At 36.8% G+C, this 9,723-nt stretch overlaps 1 protein-coding gene across 3 annotated transcripts; it reads left to right on the forward strand.

Moving 5' to 3' along the window:
• The first annotated feature begins 1,314 nt into the window (after nucleotides 1-1,314).
• LOC132114452 (zinc finger protein 131-like) lies at nucleotides 1,315-9,191 on the forward strand. 3 transcript variants are annotated; one of them, XM_059522578.1, is made up of 8 exons: nucleotides 1,347-1,442; nucleotides 1,662-1,834; nucleotides 2,102-2,255; nucleotides 2,378-2,479; nucleotides 5,587-5,731; nucleotides 5,814-6,505; nucleotides 6,601-6,731; nucleotides 8,347-9,191. In XM_059522578.1, exons 3-8 carry the CDS (start codon nucleotides 2,132-2,134, stop codon nucleotides 8,857-8,859), a joined length of 1,707 nt encoding a protein of 568 aa, XP_059378561.1. In that variant the 5' UTR covers nucleotides 1,347-1,442; nucleotides 1,662-1,834; nucleotides 2,102-2,131; the 3' UTR covers nucleotides 8,860-9,191. The 3 variants fall into 3 exon arrangements, with proteins under 3 accessions (XP_059378559.1, XP_059378561.1, XP_059378560.1); XM_059522576.1 differs by lacking the exon at nucleotides 1,662-1,834 and having other exon boundaries at nucleotides 1,315-1,442; XM_059522577.1 differs by lacking the exon at nucleotides 1,347-1,442 and having other exon boundaries at nucleotides 1,471-1,834.
• Nucleotides 9,192-9,723: the final 532 nt, after the last annotated feature.

Consider the following 9,723-nt stretch of genomic DNA (forward strand, 5'->3'; position numbering starts at 1 on the left):
GATGGTTAGATTTTTTTTAAAGAATAGAATTAGAATAGTGAGTGCTAAAGTTAGAGGGCCAAATAAAGATGGAAGAGATTCTTGAAGATGGCTAAGGTCTCTAAGCTGCTGCTCGGATTGAGTTGGGGAGGCATTCCACCAGGAGGGAACATTTAATTTAAAAGTCTGTGAAAGTGACTTTGTACTTCTTTGGGATGGCACAATCAAGTGACGTTCACTTGCAGAACGCAATCTTCTAGAGGGCACATAAGTCTATAGTAACAAATTTAGGTAAATGGGTTCAGAGCCAGTAGGTTTGTAGGCAAACATCAATGCCTTGAATTTTATGTGAGCAGCTATTGGTAGCCAGTGCAAATTTATAAACAGAGGTGTGACATGTATTCTTCTCGGCTCATTAAAAATCAATCTTGCTGCCGTGTTTTTTTTTTTTTTTTTTTGTCATATTAATGCTACACTCTCAAAAATAAAGATTCCAAACGTGTTTTCACAGTCATGCCATACAATAATCATCATAGGTTTCCCATAGAACCTCTCAGTGAGCAGTTCTTAAAAGAACCATTTGTTCTTAATGAAAAGGTTCCATGGATGTTAAAGGTTCTTAATGGAACCATCAATGCTAATAAAGAACCTTTAGATTTAAGAGTGTATCACTGGAGAGCTTTGTTTGTCAATGAATAAGGTGGATTACATGAGAGAAACAAAAAACATTTTAATATCTCAAATTTCAACTTATCTTCAAATACCCTTGGTGAAAAATGTAATAATATTTATGTTTGATGTCTTATAGGTCTAGATGAACAAATAATATATAGCTATAATTAATTATAACAGATGAATTGGTCAAAATAATGTTCTCTTTAGACTTTAATAAATGCTGAGGTTTTTTTTCTAATTTGTGGATTTTTGAACAAAAGTAACATTGCTACATTGGATCAGGGTTATTAAAACTAAAGCCATTAAAAACGTTTTAGAAACAAAACATTTAAAATGTAATTTAAATATTCATATATATTTTTTTAAATGAAGTGAATAATAATAATAATAATAATAATAATAATATATCAATGAACTGTATGTACAAGCATTCAATAGGTTTATTAGTAGGTAATTTTGTAATGAATTATAGAGTAATTATAGTATTATTGATTTTTCTTTTAATCCAAATCAGGCTGCCAACCCCAAAATGTTACTTATAACACGTATAATACGTATTTAAATTTTCCATTCTTGAAGATGACATAATCTTTGGGCTCCGTCGCCCTGGTAACCACCACCTGTCAGCCTCGCGCGATAAAACCCTTCCGCAGGGGCTTATGGGAACTCGAGGCCAAAGCAAGAGCGACCGCCCTTTTTCCGACGAGCGGAGGAAAAACAGCACATACATCGATTCAGGCCTCCAACGAATAGAAACTACTGCACTAAACATCACAGCGTCACCCGGGGTAAGTTCTCGGGAGCGTTAGACACCCGGCATCACTCATTATTTAGCCGAGAGGGAATCTGTTTGATTAAAAGAGCATTTTAATGCGCGATTTGATGACGTAACGACAATGGTCCAGAAAACAAATGGCGAATGCGTTAGCATCCACAGGCCTAGCGCGCGAGGAACATGAAGTTGACTGGCACACATTGCTGCTTTTGCCGTTTGTATATTTCTGTAGGGCCTCTGTACGGTTGGGCTGTTGAAGACGTGGCTTTTGCAGCAGTTTGACCAGTTGGGTGTAAAGCAGCCCTTCTTGCGTAGAGAAGTTCCCTGTAGAAAAGCGCTTATTCAGCTTGCTGTTTAGAAATGACCGCTACTCTGTGGATCTGTTGGCATAGGGGCCATTACAAAGTATGTGCCTAATTTATCTGAAAACATTGTCTGTGTTAAATGACATAAGCTAGTGAAAGTTTGTAGAAGAATTTGTTGGCTGTCAAAATACATTTAATATTTTAATATTGTAGATGTCTACGTTACCCACTTAGAAGAGCAAAAGCAATTGTAACTGCTTTTTGGTAGCATTAAGTCACATGCATCTTTTTTTGTGTATAATAATATGCATATTACACATGCATACATAATTTTCTGACTCTGTCATGTTTATTTGTTTCTTAATAGTACTTGCATGCGCAGGGAAAGGGCTGAGCCATGTCTGTTGATGGAGATGTTGACTATGGGCATGAGTTTCCAGCCCATTACAAAGTGATGCTTGACAAACTGAATGAGCAGCGTCGGCTGGATCAGTTCACAGACATCACTCTTATCGTCGATGGTATGGTTTCCGGCCTTTCTACCTCAAAATATAGTATCTTACTGAATTATGCAAACTATTATACAGTTAAATAAACAGTTGAACATATTTGGTGGTGTTGATGATTGTAGTTACATTAACAGGACATCAGTTTAGAGCCCACAAAGCTGTTCTGGCTGCCTGCAGTCAGTTTTTCCACAAATTCTTCCAGGACTTCACTCAAGAGCCTCTAGTGGAGATTGAAGGTACCAAACAATACACACAACTGTATGGAATCAAAAACTGTTATTAATTATTAGTGTAGCCTGTTTGTTCTGGATGTCAAAGAATGTCAAATCTTAATCAGTATATCTGTCTAAACTGAAAGCACCTGTTGACGACTTGGTGGCATTTTTTTGTATAGCAGATAATAGATTAGTGGTCGACCGATATTGTTTTTTTTTTTTGTTTTTTTTGACAGCTGATGCCGATATCTTGGAAAGCAGGGGGGCTTATAGCTGCTATAAAGCCTATCTATCTATCTATTAGTGTTGGGCGATATGGTCATTTTTCAAATCGTCATATCGTCACCCCCTGAGATCGACGACACATGATATTATCATGCATGGGTGGAGCAAGAGAGAGGGCACAACCCTTTTATATATATATATATATATATATATATATATATATATATATATATATATAAAATATTTTTTTTTACTGTTAATATTTAAGACATTTGAAATAGTATGACAGTGGTTAAAAAATTGTGTAAAATAAACATACTTTAGATAATTTAAGAATTTTCCACAAATAAATAAATATTTTATAAAAACATTAAGTTGAGCTGAGCAATTGTAACCAACAGCACACTTAGTATTCTGGGAAGTTTGTGTGCATTTGGAATCATATTGTTTTAATAAAGTAAGGGTAACAGTCATTTTACATACAACACATAGTGAAAATGACAAATATGACAGTGGGCAAATGCATAAAGCGCAGCATAATTTAAAATCACGAGTTTAAAGTTTATAGCATGTAATTCACAAAGACTGACCGCCACACAGAGAACACTTGATCATGCTGGATACACATACACACTTCACAAGATCTCACAGCTAAAAGCAATCGTTATTAGAGTTCGACCGATAGTGGATTTTGCCGATACCGATGGCTAGGTTGGACCACACTGACCGATACAGATTAATTAACCAATAGTATTTAAAATGGATACTGAAGAAAAACTAAAATAGTGCTTTATTTAAAAAAAAAAAAAAACAGTACTGAACCATACTAGTAGTAGTTTCTGTATTGTTTTAATTTTTCTCCACTCCTTTTTAATAGTTAAATTAAAGTTTATTAATTAAGCATGTCTAATTAATTAAAATCATGAAACGTATACATTTTCACATTCATTTAATAAAAGTTGAACAAAAATTACGTTTATGGCCCTATTAAATGCTTTATTTTTTCTCACCATATTTTTTTTTATTGTTACCAAATTCTGTGTTTTAGCATGTCTAATTATTTGAATGCATAAAACAACTTAATTTATTTTAGCTTTTTCTTAAAGAAGCCTTATGATTTTTTTCCCCCTCAAAAATTCTGTTGTGTATTGATTTTTTTCTGGTTATCAAATCAAGACATGAACCATTAATATAATTTTAATTTTATCTTTTAATTACTGAAAATGAAGCTAACTTTTTTTTTTGGAAACAAATAGGATTTACTATATTAAAAAAATAATGTTATTATGTACATTCTACTGAAAAATCAAGCCGGACTTTTTTGATGGGTTTCTGTAAATACCTTTACAGTTCTGTGTATTGACTTTCCCAGCTTAATAGTTATAGGTATTAGTCCATATCGCGATTTGATTTAAGTGTAATGACCTGCTTTTAATTTATTCAATATTTTACCAATTCCGTGACATTCCACGTTAAACTGTGAGTTCTGTTCCACGATTCCACGTTTTCTGCATCACGGAAAACGAAGGGCCCTACATTTATTCCAGTACAATTTAACTCTCACATTTTAACTGCTTCTATCCTTAAACACTTAGTGATTATCTAATCAAAATAAAAGAGCAGCACAGAGTCTAGGAGAACTCACCGGTATCACACACACTCCGGACACATCGCTTCAAGTTGCCCTTGAGCAGCGGTCTAAAACTGTTTATTTATTCACCAAACAGACACAAGATTACTTCAAGAATGAACAATGAGGCATAGATAAGTTTGAAGTTCATCGTTTAAAAAACGGAGCAAACGGAAATAGCAATCCAGACTTTATTAGAGCCACAGAAATACAAACGTTTCGATGAAAATGCTCGATATACAATTCATTATGTACATTAAAAATGAATCGGGTCAAATATCCAATTTAATGGAAAACTATGTGAATGGCGCGGCAGGATTTTCTGTCAGCTGGATTTAAATCCGGGTCTGAAGTTTCTCGCTTTGTTCAGCGTGCAGCATCACGTGTCTAAACAAAATGCTGTCAGTGATTTCAGCCACTAGAGGCCGCTCTCGCTCTGTATAATGAAAACACCCTTCTCAGCCACTCCAGCAACAGACGCAACCCGGAAAACTATGGGCATGGATTTTTGCTGATAACTGATTGTTCCATCACTCAACTATTGGTGCCGATTAATCGGCAAAACCGATACATTGGTCGACCTCTAATCATTATAATACTTTTAGTATACATTAATTTGTTTAACCTTTATATCCGATTATTAGGCAGAGTTCTATCTGTATTAGACAGAACTGTTCACAACGACAGTAAACGAGAGAGAGTGTGAGCTGTGTAGTAGTAGTATCGCCCAATGCCGATATTAGACATTTTTCAGATATCGGCATCGGGCGATAAGTTTTTCTGCTTAGTCAGATAATGTAGCCTATACTTTAAATTTCAAGCTGTCAAAAAATGTGGGAGAATGTTTTGGTGCGGCTGCCTGCACCAGTTTTCTGGAGGGTTTGGCCATTTAAACATACTATCACAGATTGATGGAGAAGACGGAGGATAATGCAATGGTCATAGAGCTATTGATATGAATTGTTTCAAATATTGTTAAACACTCAAAACGAATAATGGAAAGTTGGCATCACAATAGACCGCATCAGGTCCAATAGAGATCATCAGGTCCATACGTTTACATTTTTTTTTCTGTCTTTGTGTCCTACGCTCTTATCAAAATTTTAAACCTGTTCCACTGGAGTCAGACCTCAAGTTTTTGTATCCAAGTTGATAGCAATTAAATCTACAAGTTGACACATTTCTACTTTTGTATTTTATGTTCTCCCAGCGCTAATAGTAATAATCTAAAAAATACTTAAAATATTAAATGCTCAATAATTTATTTCACTAGGTGTAAGCAACACTGCCTTCCGCCACCTAATGGAGTTCACTTATACGGCTACATTAGCTGTGAATGGTCAGGAAGAAGTCAATGATGTCTGGAGAGCTGCGGAGTACCTTCAAATGCACGAGGCAATCAAAGCCTTGAACAACAGGTTACTCATTGTTATACATTTTCTTTTGCCTGCTTTTATCCTGAAGTTGATTTTTAACTATTATGTTTCTTCTCCCATCTAGAAGGAATGGTACCACCTCAATAAACTCCTCCCAGGCCTTGACTGGAAAGAGCAAGGCTAAGAAGAGGAAGATTGCAGAGACCTCCAATGTGATCACTGAGACTCTTCCTTCAGTGGAGACTGAATCTGTTGAAATTGAAGTGGAGGTTGGCGAGGAACATATTGAGGTGGAGGAAAGCGGCCTGGTGGAAGTAGTGGATGCTGCCAGGAATTCCACTGAACCCTCATCGGATGACTCTGCATTGGCCTTATTGGCTGACATCACCAGCCAGTACCAGCAGGGAAAGCAAACGGTCCATGTGATGAAAAATGAAGAAGATGAGACAATAGTCATGCAGGATGAGGCTGTGATGGCCTCCAAGACCCTGGAGAATATTGAAGTGGTGGAGGTTCAGATCTCTCAGCTGGACAACCTTTTCCGTTGTGACACGTGTGACCGCTGCTTCAAACTCTACTACCACCTCAAACAGCACATGAAGACTCACACCACTACTCCAGATAGGGGCTTTGTCTGCAGACACTGCGGTAAAACATACGCCCGCGAAGGAGCCCTTAAACTGCACCTGAATAATTATCATTTTGATGCAGAGGAACAATCCCGACGGCAGAAAAAGAAAGTGCATGTTTGCGAGTACTGTGAAAAGCAGTTTGATCATTTTGGACACTTCAAAGAGCATTTAAGGAAGCACACAGGTGTGTGGGTGAGATATTATGAGGTTAAATGGATTTTAACAAATGTATTCAAGTTTAATCTCTAATCAGCTTTTCATTTATTCATGTATATGTAGGTGAGAAACCCTTTGAGTGCCCGGAGTGCCATGAACGTTTTGCCAGGAACAGTACGCTAAAGTGCCACATGTCAGCATGTCAAAATGGCGCTGGAGCCAAAAAAGGGAGAAAGAAGCTCTATGAATGCCAGGTTGGTTTTAGCCAGTAACATATTATCCAAACATGCATTTTTACTCCCTTACAGGACTAAAAAAAAAACACACAATCATATTTTACGCATGTTTTGCGCTCTAAGTGTTTTACAAAACATTTTAACACTAAAACTAGCTCCTAAATCTGTGAAACATTAGGAGTAGTGAAGAGGACTCCTTAGTCACTATAAAGACCAAGCCACAAACTATCCTAAAATGGCTGTTGCAGACAATTTGCCCTAGAATATAAACATTTTAAAAACATTTGACGATAATGAGCTTTTAAAAAGGTATCACCTTTGGTTTTAGAGGTTATTCCAACTCCAAATTTTCCTTTGATATTATATCCTTGTTTTCATTAACCAGCTGGACAAGAAGTAACAGCTGTGCTTGTGGTTTTCTTTTACGTTTGCATGCTTTACTATCAGCTATGATTCTTCTACTCTGTTAATTAAAAAGGCTGTTTATATGCATATTCACTAATTATGAGTAGCACACATGTAAGAGGCTGACAATTAGCTGAACATATAATGGTTTAATTAGTGACAGAGCCTGCTTTTTAAAATCTTTATTTGAATGTGGCGATAAGCAGTTTTCATTTTAAACCTTTATTTGAATATGGCAACATAATATTGCACTCTTCAATATTTCTATGAATAAATCTCTGACAGAGACTATCAGCCAATCACTGTGGACGTAATTAGTAAGCAAGCTGACATCATTCATAGAAAAGAGGTCAACCCCACCCTTACTCTTAGCTTAAACTTTAAAGTTGAATAGGTTTTAAGAGAAACTCCTTAGCTGAAAACTTTTACTGCTATTTAGGTGAACTCTTAGTGCTAAGATAAAATCTTTTGTGAATATGAGCCCTGGTGTTTTAATCCAACTCTTTGTTCACTTTCAACCACTTCTGCCCTGATTTTGAGTGCAGGGTCTATGGGCAAGTGTATGTAAGGGCTGTTTTTGATCTTTCAATCTAGTATTTCATAAGTATGCTTGCGAAATTTACAAAAAAATGCCAAAGGAGACAACGGAAAATGATAAGGAGTGCAGCAGCTTTTGTTTCTGCTATGATAACTACAAAACTATGTTGAAAGCTGTGGGTTTGTTTTAAACTTTTTTTTGCCTTCACGTCCCGTAATGTTTTAGAATTGGTTCAGTAGGCAGAGAGGGGATGGTCTTTTGTGGCTGTTCGAATGCATTTGACCATGTGAGCGTCCACACTACGAGACCAGTCTGATTGACTGCATTTGACTACCTCAGTACCTCTGGAAGTGGTCGAAAGTGGACAAAGCGTTTTACACCCCGTTCACACCTGTATTTAGCGTTGTCCACTTGATATTGGATCAACCAAAATGCATCTATCATTTTCAAATGCCAAAGCATCAAGCTTTATTTTTGACAGAATACTTCAGGCTTGTTTTCTTTTGTTGACAACCGTGGATTTATAAACGTTATCATTTTAAGTTTGGGAAGGTGGTTGTGGTCTATTGTGATGCCAAAAATGGAAAATAAATTGAATTAAATGCAATTTAATAATTACACTATATGGCAGTTTCAGTTTTATTTTGCTTATTCTTGCAGCCCTACTCACTTATCTTTTTCCCTTCTCAGGTCTGTAGCAGTGTTTTCAATAGTTGGGAGCAGTTCAAGTACCATTTGGTGATCCACACGGGTGAGAAACCCAACCACTGCACCATCTGCGATCAATGGTTCATGCTAACTAGAGACCTCCACACTCATCTGCAAGAAATCCACGGCTTACAGGAGAAGGTTATCGGCACAGAGGATGTCATGATTTCAGACCCAACCACGGTCTTGGCTGTGGCAGAGGTTGAGGAGGGAGAGGAGAGGGTGATCCTGGAGGACGGCATGTGTGTGGAGCATATCACTGTGGAGCCGGTGGACGTTGTTGCTGTTGACGAGACTGTCATGGTGGAGGAAGAGCCTTCTCAGACTGTGGGTGGGGTGGAAGAGACAGTGGTTTTACAAGTAGATGACAAGAGATTTAAAGAACAAGCAATAGAAATCCAAATAGGACAGGTGACTGTTGCAGAACCAGCAGACTGTGAAGTTAAACAAGAGGCAGTGGACCGTTCGAAAGAAGAAAAGACTGCAAATGTATGAAAGGCCTCCCCTGTGCATGGACATTTTAAGTATAAACTTGGAAGGTGATCCAGGCCTTTTCTCCTTTCCTACCATACCACATTAATATTATACAGTAAGCTTTGCTTTTCACTTCTCAGAAAGCCGTGTCTCTATAAATCTGATCACGGGTTCAGTCATGCTTTTTAATGTATTTTGTGGATAAGAATAGTGAGAGATGTAATTACATGAATAGTGCATGTCACCAAGACTGTTTCGGGGGTGGTAAGATTTTTTTTTTTTTAAGTTATCTTTGGATGTATGTTTATAGTGCTTGTAAGAAACTTATTTTCATAAAATAATTAAAAATCAAATTGTGTTCCCGGATAATCAAGAGACAACATGTATGCAGTTCTGTTCTTGAGCTTCAGTCAATGCTGGAATACAATGGTCTGCACAATTAATTTCTAGTAAATTTGCTGTTCAGCTGTACAGAGCAATAAAATAATGTATAAAATATTTGTCACAGGTTTTAACCCTGATGTGGCACTCTGAGCCTGTTTTCAGTAGCAGTGTTTAATGTGAACAGGAAATTAAATGTAATTGGGATATACAGCAACTCTTTAGGGCTGAAGTGGGCATGGGTTAAACCAGAGGTGCTTTGATCGCCTGTAAGGGCAGTGACTCAACAAGAGGGCCGTGACCCACTATGGGACCTCTAAAAATTTATTGGAGGGCTGCAGGATGTTAAAATTGTTTCTCATCATTAATGTAGTTAATTTCGATATTATTATTAATATCTTAAAACAGTTTGATTAAAAATGTTTAAAACATCCCATTATAATTATTTATATTTCTTTAAACAAATTAAAATATATGGTTGTCTTTATATTTTGCAAGGGAATG

This window comes from Carassius carassius, chromosome 34, assembly GCF_963082965.1.
Source record: "Carassius carassius chromosome 34, fCarCar2.1, whole genome shotgun sequence".
NCBI lineage: Eukaryota > Metazoa > Chordata > Actinopteri > Cypriniformes > Cyprinidae > Carassius > Carassius carassius.